The sequence below is a fragment of the Puma concolor genome, chromosome B2, assembly GCF_028749965.1.
Source record: "Puma concolor isolate L17-30 chromosome B2, mPumCon1.1.hap2, whole genome shotgun sequence".
Classification (NCBI taxonomy): Eukaryota; Metazoa; Chordata; class Mammalia; order Carnivora; family Felidae; genus Puma; species Puma concolor.
In genome coordinates this window covers 56,841,711-56,863,525 of record NC_141671.1, presented here as the reverse complement: position 1 = coordinate 56,863,525, position 21,815 = coordinate 56,841,711, and the positions used below count along the sequence as shown (strand labels likewise).

The 21,815-nt window shown below is 36.9% G+C and overlaps 1 protein-coding gene across 12 annotated transcripts in view; it reads left to right on the top strand.

The window, feature by feature from the left end:
* The window catches only part of KHDRBS2 (KH RNA binding domain containing, signal transduction associated 2), a 628,062-nt gene that overhangs the window by 561,266 nt on the left and 44,981 nt on the right, over positions 1 to 21,815 (top strand). For 7 of the 12 annotated variants that reach the window (XR_015251306.1, XR_015251305.1, XR_015251304.1 and 4 more), the window contains exon 8: positions 19,427 to 19,485. The exons of the other annotated variants lie outside the window; for them this stretch is intronic. Coding sequence is in view for 3 of the 7 variants with exons in the window: in XM_086707150.1 (XP_086563276.1) it covers positions 19,427 to 19,485 (59 nt within the window). In the remaining 4 variants the exon portion in view is untranslated. The remainder of the gene's footprint in view (positions 1 to 19,426; positions 19,486 to 21,815) is intronic. 12 annotated transcript variants of the gene reach the window in all.

The following is a 21,815-nucleotide window of genomic DNA, read 5'->3' as shown; positions in this document are numbered from 1 at the left end:
CTATTTTCAATAGCAGAGTATAGGGAAACCACAAGAGACAATACGATGCCCTGGCACTAGTATCCTTGGGGCAAGGTGTTTGTCACCAAAATTTGTTTTGAGAGGAAACAGAGAATACTATTTGGAGAGGTCTCCTGACAGGAACTCAGACTTCTGATTCAGAATGGTAGCTCTGGTCATCCCACAAAGAGAAAAGTTCAGGGAGTTAACGCCCTGACCTCACTTTCCTCCCTCCCTCCAGTCTCTTACTCTTGGTCTTATTGGTTGAATACATTAGGAGGCAGAAGACAAGAAACCTAGTATATGGAGTTGCTGTTAGTCATCCCCAGAGTACAGAGCAGGCTGGAGGGAAGAATGGAAGTGGGTAGGCAAAGGGAAGAGAGCCAGCACAGCATACAAAAATTGTATCATACGCTCAACAACTAATAATTGTACATATTAATGTCAGTTGCTTGAAGATGTAAATAATGACTTGAATCATTATGGAAACAGTAATGCTTTTAAATGAATTCGTATTTTATTAATGAGAAAGCATCTACATACTTAAAAAAAAAGTCAGAATACACAGTGACCATACAAATGTACATTTGGTGAACCAATGGGTTCTTGGACTCCTTCGCATAATTTCTTGGCTCCTCAAGGGTCAGAGCCCACACAATGGGAACCAGTGCTGTGTTGTTCAGAGACTACTTGAAACTAATGATTCATAATAACTAACATTACTTTTGGCCTAGCCGTTGTGTTAATTGTTTAGGCCAATTTGTCTCATTTAATCCTTGCAGTAACATTTGAGGCAGAAAGAACTGAAGCTTAAAAATGTCAAGTGATTTTCCCAAGTTCATTCAGGTAGTAAATGTTGGATTCAAAATCACATCTTCTAGCTCCAGACGCCTTATACATAAAGACTAATAGTGTCTGAAAATACTAAATCAATTCACTGAGTCAACAGATTTTGTTATTACCTGAACAAGCCACAGAGAATATGCATTTAATATAATAAAAATGTAGTAAGTCATTTGCATGCTTTTCAAAAGGTTCTGACAAAAGGATAATTTCAAGCAAGAAAAACCATGTGTTTAGGCTGTAAATTTAATGCGATCCCTGTATTTGATACTAAGAATCTATGGAAGCCCTTCTAATGAAAATTTAAGTGTAAGTCACTGCAGTTATCCAGTAATTTAATAAAAGTTATCATATTAAGTATATAACAGCTTTTCCTATTCATTTAAGTGGTACTATTCACTATAAAATGACTCACCCTCATTTTGTAATTCAATTCTCCTATGTTTCAAACTATAGTCAATGATGAGATTGAATTTACAAAAGGTTATTGGATTTGAGATATTTTCCCAGTTATTCTACAAGTTAGTTGTATTTTCATGCCATCTACAGACCTTTGCATGCATGAACAGTGGATTGGCTACTGCTTGCATTTACTTCAACAAAGTGAGAATCCAGCTCTTGATACACACTATTTTTTTTGTCCTCATCTAGAATACTTATTTTAGGCATCTAGGATACTTGCTGTTGATTTTAAGGAAGAATGTGTTTTCGCAAATTATCCATTTATTGCATTTGTTGATTTTTTATTACTATAAGATTAATTTTGATAACTACTTCCCTAAATAGTCAATTTGTATTTAAAATATAAAGGGCAATAAAGGGCACCTGGGTGGCTCAGTTGGTTGAGCGTCCGACTTAGGCTCAGGTCACAATCTCACAGTCTGTGAGTTCGAGCCCCGCGTTGGGCTCTGTGCTGACAGCTCAGAGCCTGAAGCCTGCTTCAGATTCTGTGTCTCCTCTCCATGACCCCCCCTCTTGCACTCTGCCCCTCTCTCACTGTCTCCCACAAACATGAATAAGCATCAAAAAAAATTTTTAATACGCAATAATATATCTTTTGCAAGACTTTAATAAGAAAAGCTAGAAAACTATTTTCCCTAGTCATTTGAATGATGAGTCTCCCAAGAAAACTTAAGGTAAGTGTCCCAGTTAGTAACTGAAACCTGTTTAATCATTTACTGAGAGGAGGATATGTCAGCATGTCAGTCATTTCTTCTCAGCAGATTACTTTATAAATGGAGACACACCTCAACTAGAAACAGGAAAGTATTAGGCAAACCATCTGCAGTGAGAGCTTTGGAAAAGGGAGCTGTTAGATCATTGTAGACTCTTGAAGAACCTGATGTGTTGCAAAAAGTCTAGTATTAAGGCCAGTTAAAGAGCCTAAGATGAAATTCTGACTTCAATAGTAATTAAAGATACTTAGCTCCACCAGAAGAAAAAAAACATATTTAGGGGCGCCTGGGTGGCTCAGTTGGTTAAACATCCAACTTTGGCTCAGATCATGATCTCACCATTCATGAGTTCAAGCCTCACGTGGGTCTTGCTGCTATCAGCACAAAGCCCACTTTGGGTTCTCTGTTCTCCTCTCTCCCTGCCCCTCCCCCACTTGCTCTCTCTCTCTCTCTCTCTCTCTCTCCCAGAAATAAACATTTTTTAAAAAATAAAAACATATTTAACAGGTAGTTATCAACATATTTAGGGGTCACAAATGCTCACAAGTGTATATAATTGTCAAGGTGCAACAATAAGGAGTGGTGGAGACTGGCAAACTGGAAAGTGCATGCTCTGTTGAAGGCAACTATCTTCTGTTCAAGTTTAGGATATCATGGCCATATAGTTCATGTAGAGTAAAGGGTACAGGGGTGTTAGATGTTTTTCCCCATGAAATCCTGTTTTCCAGTTACTGTTGCTGCATAACAAACCATCCAAAAGCCAAGTGGTATAAAATAACCATCTTTACCATGCTCTCTTATAATTGAGGATTTTGTATATCAGGAATTCTAACAAGGCACAGCAGGGTGTCCTGTTTCTTCTCCCCTACATCTGGAGCCTCTCAGCAAGAAGGCTCAAAAGGTAAGGATAACTCAATGGCTGGGATATGGAATCATCTGGAGATTCTTCTCTCATCTGTCTGGCAGCTGATGCTGCATATCAGCTGATACCTAAATTGGGACCACTGCTTAGAATGCTCATGTAGTATTCCACATTGCTTAGCTTCCTCACAGCATGGCAGCTTAAAGCACCAGATTTGAGTACTCCACAGAACAGAACAGAAGCTGCATTGTCTTTCATGACTTAGCGACATTCTGTCAAGTCCATCCAGATTCAAGAGAAAGGATATGAGACCTCACCAGTCACTGGGGAATGGGAATGGTTCAAGGATAGAAAATGATGTTCTGTCCATTTTTGGAAAATGGAACTTGCCACATCAGTTTTTCAATGCAATGCCCTGATGTTTTAAATGTTGGCAACTAATTTTTGAAAGTTAAACACTATAGAGACTAAAGCAAATATAACTGTGGGTAGCCAGGTCATTGTTTTCTAAATTCTGTTCTACACAAAATAAACAAGATAGAGAAGTCAGTATCCAGAAAATGCTTCCAAGGGCACAGTAATAAAAGAGTCCTTCAAAATGGTTATTTGGGGGCACCTAGGTGGCTCAGTCGGTTGAGCAACTGATTTCAGCTCAGGTCATGATCTCACAGTCTGTGGGTTTGAGCCCCACATCAGGCTCTGTGCTGACAGCTTAGAGCCTGGAACCTGCTTCAGATTCTGTGTCTCCCCCTCTCTCTCTGCCCTTCTACTGCTCACACTCTGTCTCTCTCTGTCTCTGTCTCTTTCTCTCTTTCAAAAATAAATAAACATAATTTTTTTTAAATGGCTATTTGAGGGCACTATATGGTCCATGAGGGATGTCCTAAAGTCCAGGAGTAGACTCTTTGGAGACAATTAGTGAAGACAGACATGCAAATAAACATGTAGCATGTGATAAGTACTTATGCTAGAAAGAGGTGCCAGAGGATATGAGAGAACATAGGAAGCCATCAAGTAGACAGTTACAAGAAAGTACCAGAAGCTTCTTTTTTTTTTTTTTTTTGAGGGAGGGAGGGAGAGAGAGAGCGTATGCAAGTGGGGGAGAGGGGAAGAGGGAGAGAGAGAATCTTAAGCAGGCTCCGCGCTCTGTGTGGAGCCAGATGTGGGGCTCAATCCCATGACCCTGGGATCATGATCTGAGCAGAAATCAAGAGTTGGACGCTCAACCAACTGAGTCCCCCAAACGCCCCCAGAAGTTTTCTTAAAAAGAACTGATGCCAAGCTGTGATTTAACTGGGTAAATAAAATTTAGCCAGAGAAAGGTATGTACAAAGACAAAGATATGAGAATATAATTAATTACTAAAGAACTGCATGTCCTTCAGGTGACCTAAGATACTCAAGAATGGTAGAACATTTAGCTGAAATGATAGGAAAGGAACAGGAAAGCCTAGATATAGCACTCAGATGTATAAAAAGAATGATTTTTGGATAGAGTTTGAGGTTGTCATCATATCTAACAGTTGGCAAAACCAAATTCATCTTTGGTGACAGTTATGATCATCCTTTTTTTGCGTCAGCCTGATTTGGTCATTTGAGCTCAGCAAGTTCTCTATTAGTTGCTATTCCATCCTTTTTCTAAATGATCCTCCTGTGCTTTCATTGTTGTCTTTTGTTTTTCAATCAGTTTGCACTTAAATTAACCAAAAAAACAAAACCAAACAAACAACAACAACAACAAAACGGTCTTACTTTATTGCACTTGAACACTGGTAATGAGAGAAGGGAGGTATTTTTCTTGAAACACCCATGGTCAAGATGAAAAATATGGACTTTGTGATCTTGAAACTGTAGAGTAGGGGAGAGAAAAAAAACCATACAGAACACTTTAGATCCCTGGAGAACCTCAGAAAAGGAAATAATTTATCTCAGATGCATGTGGAATAGAGCCAAAATAAGATACATATATTAGTAATTCCCCATAATTAGATTCCCCTTTATAATAATCTCAACACCTTATTTTACTGTTTCATTAAAGCTGTTTATAAAGAGCTATTTTCTAGGGGCTAGAAGGAGAACAGTGAACTATATGGTATATGTAAGTACAGGTAGATGTAACTATTCCATAGTTACAATACTGTGGACTAGATGTTTCATATTCAGAACTAATTATGTTTTATAAAGGTAGTACAACACATAAATTATATGTTGCATCCGGGCCAAAAATATATATTCATCTCATTGTATTGAAATAAATGAGTGACTATAGTAGGCAGGGCATAAATAGCTATAAATAGCTAATCATTTTTTTTTTAATTTTTTTTTCAACGTTTATTTATTTTTGGGACAGAGAGAGACAGAGCATGAATGGTCGAGGGGCAGAGAGAGAGGGAGACATGGAATCGGAAACAGGCTCCAGGCCCTGAGCCATCAGCCCAGAGCCTGACGCGGGGCTCGAACTCCGGGACCGCGAGATCGTGACCTGGCTGAAGTCGAACGCTTAACCGACTGTGCCACCCAGGCGCCCCATAAATAGCTAATCATTTTAGATAAGAATTTTGTTGTCTAATGATTTTGACATTCAGTTGAAGAAAAATTGGGAGTTCAGAGTTTTTGGATTTAGAATTCAAGTGCTATAAGTAATTGTGAATTAGTATTATATAATATTCAGTAAGACCAAATTATAGATGTGTGAAAAAAGCAAGAGTGGAGTGTGAAGGGCTAGTCAGGAAACACTTGACCATTTCTAAAATAATACAGAGCAGCTGCTATATGCAGAGGCCTATACTGAATATTTCATAATATTACCACATGAGGTAGACAGCTTAATCCTCAGATCACAAAGAAACTAGGTTTCCAATGTTTACCTTGCCCAGGCCTAGACAAGGTTCAAACTGATTTGTGTACAATTCCAAAGACTGGGTACTTTGTACTAATACCATAGTGCTCACACCTCAGCTTATTAGGAAACTCTTAAACTGAAGTAATATCTTCTCCCCTGTAATCTCCATTTTTATATATTGACCAGTAATCAGCTTGTGAAGCTACACATAATAAATCATTTTGGTCCACATACCAGCCTTTATGAAGATAATGTCCCTCTATCAATATCCAGAATGTGATAGAATGCATTCTTGGCTACGATTCCGCACCCTCCCTAAGTTCACACCCTTTGCTCTTGATTTTTCAGTGTCTCTCATAAAAGAGGCAGGGTGTTTGCCTCCTCATTATCCTGTATCTTGCTTTGACTAATGGAATAATGTCACATCTGAGCCTACACATTAAGACGACTATGCATTTCCCACTTGCTCTCTTGCTGTTGCCAGAATAACTTCTCTAGATAGCTATTAGGCCCTTAGTCTTGGCTCCAGAATGAAATGGGGAGTCTGCACCTCAAGGAGTCCAATCCCAGTTCTATCCAAGCTTGAAACAGAGCCCTCAGTGATCCCAGCCTCTGGGAAACCTCTAGCCAAACAAAAACACACGACCTAAACAATTGTCTCTTAGTGCATGATATTAATGTTTTGTAATTGTTTGTTAAGCTACATTATTGTACCAGTAACATGTAGTATCCAAGGTCAGTACTCACATAGAATGGTTTTCCTCAACTGTTGTCTCCGGTTGACTCCAAGTATGGAGTCCAATGACTCCAGTTGTCCAAGTATCCATCCTGAGGTGTGGCACAGTGATCTCAATACGTTACATCAGAGGAGAATTGCCTGGTGCAAAGCAGTGACATGATTACATCCTGTATAATAATGCTTCTTATTTTAAAGCACTTCAACATCATCTGACCATTGTCATATCATTGGGTTTTATTGAATTTGTTTTCAACTGAAAATCTAGGTTCTTCCTAAATGAACTTCTGTCAAGCCAGTTCTCACACCATCCTGCATCTTTGCAATTGATTTTTTTTAACCTAAACGCAGAAGTGTACATCTCTGTGACATTTCACCTTGTTGTTGAGTCTTTCTATTGTTGATTTTGAACTAATTTTTGAATACTCATTCTGAAAGTCAGAATATTAGCTATATTTCTTAGCACATCTTATATTTCTTTATCAAGTACTTTTCAAAAAAATTTTTTAGAAAGACAGAGTACCAAGGACATAGTTCAGTAGCAACCTTTAAATTGACATTGACCACTAATTAAAATTCTGCTTGAATAGTTGTAAACATAGCCACAAATCTACATGGCTGTACTGTCAGGCAGCATACAAACTATTCACAAAGAAATTATGTAGTATTTTAAAACTATTCATTTACTCAACAAGCATTCATTGAATGTCACTATTTTGCACCTATATATTCAAAACAAAAAAGGCATAGCCCGGTTGTTGATTTATACACAATTAGCGCAGTTTGTTTTTTAGGGTTTTTTTTTTTTTTTTGTCTTTTGTTTTGTTTTATTTTATTTTATTTTATTTTATTTTATTTTATTTTATTTTATTTTATTTTTATTTTTTACAAAATATGATCCTGGACTTCTGCATGAGAAACACCTGCAAATGAAATTGCAGATCTTGGGGTCTTGCGTCTTTGTGATGCTTATGCACACTAGGTATTGAGAGTCCTTGAGCTAAAGGAAGAGACAGAATTTAAAGAAAATCCTCATTCGATGAGAGCTGCTCTAGATGAAGATGTCAGCAAGGCAAATGGGAAGGGGTAACACCTTGCCTGGGAGGCCAGGTAATGCTTTAATAAGCCAACCATTGAGCTAGACCCCAAGAGGATGATGGATACCTTCTTTAGTGAAGTAGAGGAAGTTCCACCTAGATTGAAGGATACCATGGTCAGGGGAATGGGGTGATGAAATGATTCATGATTTTGGGAGACATTCTACTATGTCAGGGTGTAGGGTTTGGTAACAAGGGAGTGATAAGGAAAAGGCTAGATAGGTCATTAAAATGTAGATACAAAAGGGACTTGTATGCCATACTAAAGAATTACCACTCACAGTCTGGGATTAGAGAAAAGGGAAACATGAAAATACACAATTACAGTTCAGTTCACAGCATGCCACAAGGATGGTGCACAGAGACACAGCCTCACCTGACTTTAGTTAAATATTGAGAGTTTCTGGAAGAATGTGGCTTTGTTTCCTCACATAAAGAAAGACTTGTCAAAACAGAATCATTGTTATTAATTTATATACTTTCCCCAGACTTTGTTTTATTTATTTAAATTTCCAAAGTCTGGTACATGAAAATAATCCTTTAATAAGTAAAAAGTGGTTCTGGAACATTATGCAATAGAGGTGAGATTCCATTTCCAATTTGAATGGGGAAGAATATAAATCACCATTAACACATAGCCATAGTGCAGTTTGCACCAATGAATTCAGTCTCAAAGTCAGCTAGAATAGAGTACTGAAATAATTAGAAATTATACTGATGTTTACAGAGCTGAAATCTTACTGATATTCATGAATTATGATTCAGCCAAAAAACTAATGTGTATACAGTTGGAATTATGTCCATTTCAAACTAGGGTTCAATAACTTCTATGTATTTGTACCAAAAGCATGTAACAGCTCATTTAATAATGTCATGTATCACTGAGCCTAATTAATCAGTCACTTGAAGGTCTTATTTATAGAAAATAATTGCTATGTTCTAAGGATAATTCCATGCAAAAAAACCCCAGAAGATTAATGTTTTTGTTATAAAATTGCTCACCCTTCATTTATGTAATAAAGGGTCAAAGTAAGCAAAAAATACAAGCTGAATTGGAAAAAAATGATTAAAGAGAGTCTATAAAAATAGACCATTTTCAGAAATGTATGTGTAGTGTTGAATCCAGAAAGCAAAAGTATATCTAAATGTATTTCTCTCTCTCATTTGGAGCATGAGGTTGTACTCTCAAAATACCCATTTTCTATAAAGCAGATCATTGCAAAGCTGATCATAATTCTACACTAGATGCCTTATATGGACCATCTATCTTGATCATTAATCTATGAGCAGAACAAATATGTCACTACCCTCATGAATAATCAGCCTATATTTCATCCTGTGAACATTAAATACCATCAACTGAAACTTAAGAGGGCATGTATGGTTATTTCATGTTTCAGAGTATTTCAAGAAGATGAAATCTCTATCAGCATTGCAACCTTTATGAATATGAAAAAGGGGAACTTTATGTCTGTGCCTTTATTGATTGGACAATTACCCATTATTAATATTTACTAAGTGCCTGATATGTACCAGGCACTTATCATGGGGCTGTCTCAGGTTATCTCATTAATACTTGAGGTAAATATTATTATTGCCATATTAAAGGTGAAGAAACTGGAGTTCAGAGAGATTAAATGATTTGTCCAAGATGACACAGTCAATGAAAATGGAAAATAGCAGCTTTCAGTGTTCAGTTCAAATACTTTTTTTTCTGTATTCTGTGTATCATTTCTATAAGAAATACTGATTTTCCTCCAAATGGATCCAAGAATGGATTGTGGACTTTTTCTGTCTCATAACAAGTTACCTTTGAGTGAGAGATTTATATCTTTGACTTTCTTAAAGTAAATTGTCCAGGGTAACTGCGAAGGGTTATTTGTTCTCTCCCTCTCTCCCTGTCTCTCTCTCTCTCTCTCTCTCTCTCTCTCTCTCTCTCTCTCTCTCTCTCCTCCCTCTCCCTCTCCCTCTCTCTCTCTCTCTCCCTCCCTCTCTCTCTCTCCCTCCCTCTCTCACTCTCTCCATCCATCCATCCATGCTCAATGTATTTGGTTTACTAGTTAATCTTGCAAGGCACAAATTTATATTCTATTTATAAACAAATACAGCTACTCTCTAACACAGTATTTTTCTGTGTAACACTATTGGTTGGATTGAATGAATGAATGAAATCAATGAATGAATTTCAAAAATATTTAAAAAAAATTTTTTTTTCAACGTTTATTTATTTTTGGGACAGAGAGAGACAGAGCATGAACGGGGGAGGGGCAGAGAGAGAGGAAGACACAGAATCGGAAACAGGCTCCAGGCTCTGAGCCATCAGCCCAGAGCCCGACGCGGGGCTCCAACTCACGGACCGCGAGATCGTGACCTGGCTGAAGTCGGACGCTTAACCGACTGCGCCACCCAGGCACCCCTCAAAAATATTTTAAACTATGCAAATTTGATGGAATTCCAAAGATACTTTAGAAATACATATGTATCTAAAGCATTGATCTTCTCCCTTGTTAGAACTCTGTGAAAGCCAACATTTCCATGCTGACATTTGAGCATGAAAAAAAGGTATTTGCATTTTAGTTGAAACATGTACACATTTAAAAAGGAATGTACTTCATATAATATTTTGTAGCACACACACAAAATTATCAACATATTTTCAGTGTTTAAGAGAGTTTCATTTATTTAAATTTTTTTTGATTTATTTCTGCATTTGGAATGTATAAGTTATGCAGTTGAGTTTGTTTCATGTGGTTTATTTTTATACCAGGTTTTTATTTACTAATAATTTCAACAATAGTGAATTCTCAAAAGAGAACATGATCATATATGTGAGCACTGATTTCTCAAAAGAGAACATGATCATATATGTGAGCACTGATTTCTCAAAAGAGAACATGATCATATATGTGAGCACTGATTTCTCAAAAGAGAACATGATCATATATGTGAGCACTGATTTCTCAATAGAGAACATGATCATATATGTGAGCACTGATTTCTCAATAGAGAACATGATCATATATGTGAGCACTGATTTCTCAAAAGAGAACATGATTATATATGTGAGCACTGATTTCTAGTATAATAGTTAACTTGTATGTTTCAATTCTCCAGTTGCCCTCAAAATAAAGGCCAATTTCTAAATGGAAAATTCTTGAATGGAAAACGAAATGTATAAAAAATGAACACATAAGGGTGGTTAAGTAATTTAAGCTATATATTTTTCATATTTAAACCTCTTATTAATTACAGTGGTATTAGTATTTGTGATTTCAATCTAAAAACAGGAGATTAAGAATTTTAAACTATACATAGGTGGATTCACTCATAATTAGCAGTTATAGTATGTTTTCCTTCCTATGTTTTTCCTGTATAACTGGATGTATCGTAGTTGTGTTTTATATCTATCTGTTTTAATAATTCAGAATATTTCATTTCTAAGCCCTTGAAATTAATTGGTAGCAGCCCAATAAATATTATGAATCTTCATTTCTATCTACTTGTAGTATTAATCGTGGCAGTGCATTGAGGCCACCATTCATTTGTACAAATTAGTTACCAAATTGAAGCACATTTGGTTGCTTTTCAAAATGTATCAGTGTGTTGCAATCATAATCTACATACTAGGTTTACAGGTTTGTAAGTAGTACTTTCATGGAGCTTTATGAAACTTAACAGAAGGCTTTAATCATCATGTAAGTAGATATAAAAATAAAGAACTACCAATTCGAAATTCGAGGGTGGGATCTGGGCTGAAAACTTAACCTTTACTTGACAAATATTTCTGGAAATACAGCATAAATGCACAACATAACAAGGCTTCAGCAAAAATGCTTAGGAGAGCAGTTTTTTCCCCCACATTTTCACAACCTAATAAGCCAGTGTTCCCCAATGCATTGCTAAGAGAATGAGCACAAGATCCAATCCCTTTAGCCAGTGCCCCATATTTTTTAAAAATGTTTTTATTTATTGTTGAGAGGAAGGGAGGGAGGGAGGGGGAGAGAGAGAGAGAGAGAGAATGAATGAATGAATGAATATGTAAGCAGGGAGGGGTAGAGAGGGGGAGACACAGAATCTGAAGCAGGCTCTAGGCTCTGAGCTGTCAGCACAGAGCCTGGGGCTCAAACCCAAACCCAGGAACCATGAGATCATGACCTGAGCCAAAGTCTGATGCTCAAATGACTGAGCCACCCAAGTGCCCCAGGAGAGCAGTTTTCTTTAAGAGTAAAAATTTTAAGAGTACTTAAGGGCTAAAAATAGGTAGTTATAAGTCTCTCATATTAATACATTAATCAAACCCCTCTATCCCTTCTCCTAAAATATCATTTCAGATATTTAAAAAACATATTTTTAATTTTTTTTTTTATATTTGAGAGAGACAGAGACAGTGTGAGTCGGGGAGGGGCAGAGAGAGCCGGAGACAGAATCTGAAGCAGGCTCCAGGCTCTGAGCTGTCAGCTGTCTGACACTTAACTGAAAACCACCAAAGTGCCCCTAAAACATTATTTTATATATTTTTTATTTTTATTCAATTTGGAAAATAATTAATAAAGCTTTAGTTAAAACTCATCCTCATCTATCTGTCCTACTTCATAGACACAGATCTTACTCCAGAATCAAGAAAAGATTGAGGTGAAAGACAGCATAAACTAAACACAACTAGAACTTATAAATGTGGAAGCTTTAATCTTTGGAGGACCACAAAGAGCAATGGTGTATTTGTAACGTGTTTAATGATCTCTGGTAATTTTTATATCCTACCAAAGTAAACAGCTGGAAAATTAAGCAATGTGTGGATTTTTAGTAAACTGCCTCCCCTATTTTTTTTTCCCACTTATACCAGTCTAACTGGTTTGATGATATGAACACATCTTCTAGAGCAGAGCTCTCACTTATATTACTGCCAGTATCTCTATTTGTAACAAGTGAATGTCCAACACATTTCCTTTATGAGCTTGGTTAATCTCGGTAGCTCCTGAACTAGCCTGATCCACCATCAGTGTGGTTTCTCCCACCACACAAACACGGACACCAACTGCTAGATTGTGAAGCACCATAGAAATGTGTTATTATGTCACAGGTGGGTGCACTAAGAACTTGCTTGGAAAAATAGTTTGATTGTGGTGATGATATTATTTGGTTTTCTAGAAACCGCATTTCATCCTAATGTTGTCAATTGTGCTCACTGCCACTTGATTAACTGTCTTAGTAAACTGCTAACATAGTCTATTTAGGGTAAAATGCTCCTCTGTCCACCAAAAAAGAACTGGAATTTTCCATACCTGATTTTCTTTCTTGTTTTACAATTGATCATTAATAAATTAATCTGATCTATTTCCTACCTCTTTTACTTCACTTCCTTATATATTGGGGTTTTTTTTTTCCTCCAAGTATTTTTTAGTGTCTACAGTCTTGATATCAAAAGGCCAAAATGTTGTGCACAATTTTACAAATAATTACATATTGTTTAATAAGTCATTTTAGCTAACATGTTATATCTTGATTTTATATATGTCCCCATTCCTAGGAAAGTTATATATGCTATAACCACCACAGTAATTAAGTTCCAAACCACCAATAATTGTCATTTTAATGAACACTTCCACAATTGTCGCAATGTGTTTAGATACCTTGAGAGCTAAATTTTCTAAAATATAAGGTGGAATAACAGTGAACTGAAAATTAAATAACCAGGTTGTGTTTAAACTGATTTTGTTTGTTCACTTTATTCACATTTCAACATTATTAAGAACATGTAAACGAAACAAATGTAATGAAATGATAGTTTCTGAAATAATGAAAACTATAGAGCCAACACTACAGTCTACTTTCTCTAGCTAAATCATGTATGATTTTAAAGTTCAAAATTATATAACAGTATAAAAAGCACAGATGCATTGGTCAGTTACAATATTTTTAAGCTGTCAATCTGAATTTCATTCATATCAGAAAATAAATTTTTTTCACTGCTCCCATTACTGTCACTATAACTAGATATTCCTTCTGAAGCATACACAAAGTTTTACAAAGATATTTATAGCAAGATATACTAAGATTAATCATGTTCAAACACAGTCATGTCTTCTTTGAGTTCTTTTATTCAGTCATTTATTCATTCAACAAACGTTTACTGGATGCCTGTTTATCTTCAAGGGACTGCTTTGTCACCATATTATTTTGGATATGGGGCATAGCTTCCTTAGTAAGGAGATCCACAATTCAGTGGCCTAAACAAGAAAAAAAGTTTATCTCCCTCACATATAATAGACATGCACAAGTAGGTGCGCTCTGCTTCATGGCGCCATTCAGGGATCTAGGCTACTGGAATGTCATCGGTCTTGGTTTGGCTGCTATGACACAATACCATACATGGGGTGGCTTACAAAAAGAAATTTATTTCCTAAAGTCCTGGAGGCTGTAAGTCCCAAATCAAGGTGCCAGCATGGTTGGGTTTGAGTGAGAACTCTATTCTAGGTTGTAGACTTCTGTCTTCTTCTTGTATCCTCACATGGTAAAGAAAGAAAGAGCATGAGAGCTCTCTGGGATCCCCTTTTCAAGGGCATAATCTCACTCAGAAGGGCTCCACTCTCATGATCTAATTACTTCCCAAAAGTTCCACATCCTAACACTATCACATGGGGGGGTTAAGATTTCAACATACAAATTTGGGGAGACAAAAAGATTTGGTTCACTCCACCATCATTAACACAGTTTTCCAAAATAGTTCCAAGTCATTCACATTTCCAGTTACATAAAGTTGAAACGAAGTAGAGGACAAAGGAATTTACTTTTATGCAGATCATTAAAACATTTTTACACATCACTCTACATCTATGCTAGGAAATATAATTCTGAGATAGTCTTCCTTACGCAAAAGACAAATGGACTTGGAAGGGATAACTAGAAGTCTTCTCTGTCCAACCCTCTAGCTATGCACATACAAGTGAATACACTTCTTCTCATTAAAACAAAGATACCTACCTACTACCCAAGAGAGAAAATCCAAGTTCAATTCCAATTACTGCAGCCAGCTCAAAATCCAGAAACTATGGAAAATATACAAAACATTAGGTTTTGATATGGTTCTTTGAGGTCTGACAACCTATAAAATGATGAGCAGATTATCTTTGCCACTCTCAACTTTCTTCCCCATACATAATACCCAATATAAAGTGGTGGAAAAGCAACAGAATCACCACAATAGAAACTTTCATTGGGAAACACTGAAGGCTCCATAGGCAATAACAATTATAAAATCCGCCAAGTAGACATTAAAAGACACCTAAGCAACCACGCTGACGTAAGTTTTTTGGGTAGTGCATCTGGCAACCTTGTGGGTTTTTTCGTGTTTGTTTGTTTTGGGTTTTTTGTTTTTTGTTTTTTCTGGAGATTATACTAGATTTACTAGAAGGTTCTTCTTTATCCTAATGGATAAATGGTCTTAATCCATAGCCGCATCTGTATTGAGTCAAGTATAGTGTGCCCTCGTTGGGGACTTCATAATTTTTACAGCCAGCATGCTTGTACATGTTCAGGAACCTGAGGAATGTTCTAGGGATCATACGTGGCAGTGAAGTCTAATGGGAAGGGGTGAGGGCATTTTTGAGCAACCCTCATCTCTTCTTTCTGTCATACAGAAACAGCTGACTTCTCTAATCCTGCCAAACCACAAGTTTCTGAACACTCTTTCATTTTAAATTATAGAACTCACACATAAATCAGGCAGAAATAACTTCTCTTAGAAAAGTTCTTCACTTCTGTTTCTTCTGGAAAAATGGCCCATTCTTATTTAAGCTCATGACTTTTGTAAACCTTTCTAAAAACAGCAGGATTAAGAACATTTGGGCTTTGTTCAGCTTTTTCCTGTAGTGTCAAAATATATGCAGACCTATATGCAGCCTACTGTTCCAAGTTCACAGGCAATGGCATAACAAGGCCTATTAGCTTTCTACCCTACTATAATTTTTCTCCTTGCACTCTCCACTCTCCCACTAAGCTAATGCCCAGTATTTGGGGATTTTAATGGCAGTTCTACACTTCTACATACTCATTTCTTTGACCAATTGTTGTGACAGAGAGATTCAAAGTTCAGTGGCTCAAACAAGATAAAAACCATTTTTCCCCCGCAACAATCCCTAAGGTAGGCAGTGGTTTAGACTAAGTCTGCTCCAACATTATCATTTAGAGACAGAAGTTCCTCTCATGTTGCCACCCATGACTTCCTAAAGCACTGTCTTTATTTGCATGGTAACTGCCAGATCATTACTTTGAGTGCCTTCTACCAACTAAGGAGATGACTGCACAAGTCCAAGATGAGCTTGTCATTGAATTGGAAATAACCTCAGGGTTGCCATTCTGACTTATGTGTACACCCTGTGCTTCCTGACTTAGTCACAAGGACACATCTAGTTGTAAGGATAGGTGAGGGATGTATTTATTCGCGGTGCAGCCATTTGTCCATGCAAATGTTTTCTGAGGGAAGAAATGAGAAGTAATGTTTAGACAAGCAAAGGTATGGACTCTGACAGAGACCACTATGCTTATTATCTGTTATTTTGCATTATCCATTATTTTACAAATATCTGATATGTTCCACTTTCCTGTTTTTAGAGTAGCTAAAAGTTAAAACTCCCTCTTGTTGTGGATGTATCATTTAGGACAGACAATAACTGTAGTTTCTTTGTCATGGTCTCTCTCTTTTTGCCATCCCTTACCTTCATCAATTAAAATTGAAACTGAGGGGGCGCCTGGGTGGCTCAGTCAGTTAAGCATCTGACTCTTGATTTCAGCTCAGGTCATGATCATAGTTGTGAGATGGGGCCCCATGTCAGGTTCTGTGCTGAGCATGGAGCCTGCTTAGGATTCTCTCTCTCCCTCTCTCTCTGTCCCTCCACCACTAACTCCCTCTCTCTCTTGCTCTCTCTCTCAAAATAATAAATAAGTAAACATTACAAAATTCAAATTGAAATCCAATGAGAAACATAATAATGCCACTAGACAGAGTTTGGAGCTAGTGGTCTTCATACAGCACTTTGCGAAACATAGGTTTTTTCAAGGAAACATGATTGATTGTGACAAAGGGAAAGAGAAGCTGCTGTCGATGCCCTCATTTTCTCTTCATCCATATAAATGGGAATGCTGCCTGTTAAATCATATTCTCATGACTTCCATCTCTTGATCATCCAGGGAATCAATGTAACATCTCTCAGAAATTTGCGACACATGCATGAGGGTTCTCAATGAGGCTGTATCACCCCTTTTAAGCTAAGTATGTGAAAGAAGAGAGAAACATCCAGCCACTAGCCAATGGCCTTAGACCAAGGGTGGGAAGAAACACATACTACCATACATTTTTTCTAGATAATTTGTGTATAGATATTCTGGGCAATGCAGGCTGCACTCAGTAATCTCTTTTTCCCAACTACTTTGTACTGAAACTGAGTAAGTGAATTCTCAGATGCCTCCCTAATTTCTCTCTCTCATTTTCACCTCTAATACATAGACTTGTATTTTCTTTTTTGCTTCTCTTTCCTTATTATCAATGAAATCTAAAGTATTTAATGTAATGAGACCTACGAGATTGCCTTGAGTGATAATGACAACCACAACATTTTAGGCCTATCTCTCCTTTCAACCTAACCCTTTGGTATCTGTGGCCCACACTCAGCCGTTATATAATTTGGTATTTGATCTTAAGCCATTTTCTTGACACACTTCATCACTGGACCAGTGGCCCATAGATTTAATAAAATTCTTAGAGGAGACTGGAACTCCAAAGTTAAAATCTCTGCTTTTTATTGTACACTTGGGGAAGAGGATTATTTTATGTATGGAGGTGTTGCTCCCTAGGTAAACATAAATGAGGATCTGAATATTCCAAGGTAGAGTAAAACCTTGGTTTGTGAGCATAATTAGTTCCGATAATATGCTTGTAATCCAAAGCACTTGTATTCAAAGCAAATTTCCCCATATGAAATAATGGAAACTCAGATGATTCATTCCAAAACCAAAAAATATTCATATAAAAATAATACTGTAATATAATACAAAATAATAAAGAAAATAAAAAATATAGGGCAAAATAAATTAACCTGTACTTACTTTGGAAAACCTTCATGGCTGGTGTGAGGGAGATGAGAGAGAAGAAGATTATTGTAGGACAACTTTCACTATCACTAACAGAATCACTGCTATCTATTGGCTCAATGGATCTTTTTCTGCATGAGGGCCATTGTATCTGCTCACACGGATGTTGACTATAGTATAGTATTAATAAACTTTTGTCATATGCTGTATTTAACGTAGCTGGTAATAAGGCAGCAGAGGAAAGGGTCTATATTTGCAGGCAGCCTGACCTAGAATGAAGCAAAGCATTCCTAAGCTTACTCTTATATGGAAAAGCAAAGGGCTGCCCATAGGTGCTTTGAAGTGACAAAAAAATCCACTAGTGTCATTTCTGGGCACCTTCCAGTGTTCTGAAAAATCACTGATTTCTGCCAAACACCATGGCCTGAGACTGAGCATCTGAATAGAGGAGACAATCACCCATAATCCCACAGCAAGAGAAGAACGACTGCCTCAGTTGTGATCATGTGACATTGGCAACACGTAATACTCATATTGCAAGACATCGCTCATTTATCAAGTTAAAATTTATTAGAAATGTTTGCTTGTCTGGTGGAACACTCGCAGAACAAGTTATTTGCAGTCCAAGATTTTACTGTACTTAAAAGGAATTAGTAATCTTGACATTATTTATAAATTTATCTTATATAATATTTAAAATTATAAATGAAGATTCAAGCAGAGGATGTAAAATGAAGGAGCTTATTTGAGAGGAAATATCATATATCATAAATTATAAATATAAATATAAATGTGAATATATTAATATAGTAATTTATTCTGAGGACATCTCAGAAGTAACTAAAATGGCTAAAGGAACAGTAAATGGCCAACTGTTTTAAATGGTGCTAATGTAAAATGAGGACCATGTCTTGACCACTGGATTTGAAAATGTCAGGATATTGACAAGAGCTGTTTCAGTGGAGACAACAGCCTGATTGGAATATCTTCAAAAGCATGTGGAAAGCAGTGAAGAGAGTGAACAGTTGCCTCTTTTCAAGAAATTTTTCTGTAAAGGGACAGAGAAAGGGCAAGTCACTAGAAGAAGATGTGGGGGTGAGGGAGGACTTTTTTGGGAATGAGAGATATATGAAATGCTTGGATGCTAGTGAGAATGGTACCTTAAAGGGGGAAGTACCACTGCAGGACAAAGTGATGACAACTGTAGTGGGGGAAGCCTGTTAGTAACTTGAGTAAGAAATGAAGGAAGGACACCTTCTTGTCAGTTATTGAAACACAGAAACATGTAGCAAAATATTAAGTAAAAATAAACAGCTTATATATTTGAGAAGTTCATGGACATGCCGTTGAAGGGCTAGAGGGGAGTATAAATATAATTTCAGTGTTTGGAAGTAAAGATGAAATTGATGCTTAAGGTAACAGCATTAAAAGCCACATACAGTTGACCAGATTGTCATCTTGTATAGCATAGCACTTTTTCTTGGAAATTGACCTTTATAACTTTCCTCTTGACAAATTTTGAAGTATGATACTTGTGTTTTAAGGAAAATTTGATTTATAAAATTGGAGGTTAGAGATAAAAAAGTTCTGAGGTGGCATGAGAAAATCATAGCGCTCCTTGTTAGTAACCTGTATGTCTTACAGAGTATTTTTTAGGATTGTGTTTTATGCTAGAGGTTCTTGGGATATTACTTTAGCACACATTTTGCTTTCAAATTCCATATGAGTTTCTGGGTTGATTCCCCCTTATTACAGTAGCATTGATTGCTGTCTAAATCTGTTGCAGTGTGCCTGAATACTATGACTACGGTCATGGAGTAAGTGAGGATGCCTATGACAGCTACGGTAAGACGTTTTCTTTACTAAAATTGTGAAATCAGAACATCCATCAGTCACTGACAACTCAGAAATTACTTTTATCTTTCTACCCCCAGTTTTTACAGAAGTCCAGACTAAATTGATTTATGTAATTCCAGGGTGAGATCTGACGTCCAACAGCCAGTCCCAGAAAACTGGACAGATCAATTATGATCAAAATTTCAAAAGCAATTAATCACAATCATAGATTGTTTTCAACAGCAACAGTGAGCATTTTGAATAGTGTCTTACATGTTCCACTGTGCCCATTGTCTGACTCATTGATTTGACAACAATGCTGTGTCTTTCCTGCTGTCACAAAGATCATCAGGGCAATATACAGTTAAAATATTTTACAACTTTTAAGGGCAGAAAATGTGGCTTTCAAGTTATTTTTTTATAGCGTGCATAGGCATAGTTCTTAAAAGTGCCACATAATGCTTGGCATGAGAATTAATCAAACAGCATGTCAGTCTACAAAAATAATTAATTTCAAAAAATACACCATTTAATTAAAATACTTAAAGTTAATTGTAATTCAATTCAGTAAGATTTATTGAGTATCTGTGACATATCAATATAGTATATCACTTTTGAAACGTAGTTTTTCATCCCTTAAAATCTATATGCAGTATCACCAGTTAACCACCTTGAAAACACTCATGTAATTTTTTCAGCCCCCAATTTTTATTGAAATAATACCAAGGCCTCTCCATTTCTCTTTATGGGGAGCAGTAAAAGAGATCATGAATGTTGCCTCTGTGTTGGGGCTCCACATTATGAAGGTGCGGTGCTCCATAAAGATGCGGAAGGGAAGGTCCAGAGCTCAGGAGGAAAGGAGGAAGTGCACCCTCCTTGGGACTAGAGTTACCAAATAGACTCAATTCTCTAAGGCAATCATGAGGCCAAGCTCAGAAATAGTAGAAAAATAAAGCACCCCCACAATGATTGCCATTCATAAGCTGATTACATACATATATTTTATCATTTATTTTTTCATAATAAGTTGAACTATTAAGTGTTTTGAGCTCCATTTTATAATGAGGAAACGGAACAACAGAGGTTAAGCCGATATGAGAGTACAGCCGTGAGGCTCGACTTCGGTTTTTATATTCTCATCGGTGGTTGGAACGCTATTAATTGCTGCTACCATACATGGACTACCTACCTATTATGTCTCTGTACTGAGCAATTTATAATGAGGATTAGAGATAACAGAAATAATCCCCATTCAACATTATATGTGTATCTGTATAATCTAATCCCCATTAGACACATACAGGGTACACACTCCTGTTGCCATCTGCATTTGACAAATAAATAAGGGACTATTTATGACCGAGCAAGAATGTGAATTCAAGTGTGTCTGATTTTGTTGTTGGGAAGTGGGGGGCAGAGTTCAGTTGACCTAGTGAGAAAGAACAGGATCTGCTACTTTAAACCTGACTTTGTTTTAAAGGAAGGGAATTGAGCTCAGTGAGATTTCTCTAAATCCTTCCAGCTGCTCTCCCACTAATCTAAGGTTGTCTACAATATTTTACAGGAAAATAATTAGTCTAAAATGAGCACTAGGCTCACTCTCTCTCAGATTCCAGCTTCTCCAGCACCAAATGAACCTAATCTCCCTGCTGTGAGAGACAGGCATATTCTCCAAAATAACTTAAACATATTTTCAGAAATTATTTCACAGAAAAAATAAGTGATAGACAAGTTTGCACAGGTCTGGCTCAGTTGGTACAGCATTCGCTTAGTTCAACAGAGTAATAAGTCAGTCTGCATTGTTCCAAGCATATTCTTAATCAAATAGGAATCAAGCCATATGCCTTGTATAATTAGTTACTAAGGACGATAGATGAAGAAGATACAGCATGGACCTTTCTTTAATTCATTCAACTTTGTGCATATAGGTATCACCAGGCTATAGGAACATGATGTTGTACACAATAGACATTTTCCTTCCTCAGTTCCTACTGTTTACTGTTGAGAAACAGATGGGTACATATAAAAACTCGTGCCATATTGGGGTGCCTGGGTGCCTTGTTCGGTCAAGCATCTGACTCTTGATCTCATTTCAGGTCATGATCTCACAGTTCATGGGATCAAGCCCCACACTGGGCTCTGTGCTGACAGCACAGAGTCTCTTGGGATTCTCTCTCTCCCTCTGCCCCTCCCTGCTTGTGTGAGCTCTCTCTCTTTAAATAAATAAATAAACTTAAAAAAAAAATGCACCAGATTATAAACCATATGATACAAGAGAACGTCAGAGAACATTATTTATGTAACAAATATTTATTTAGTGGCTAACACGTGTAAGCCAT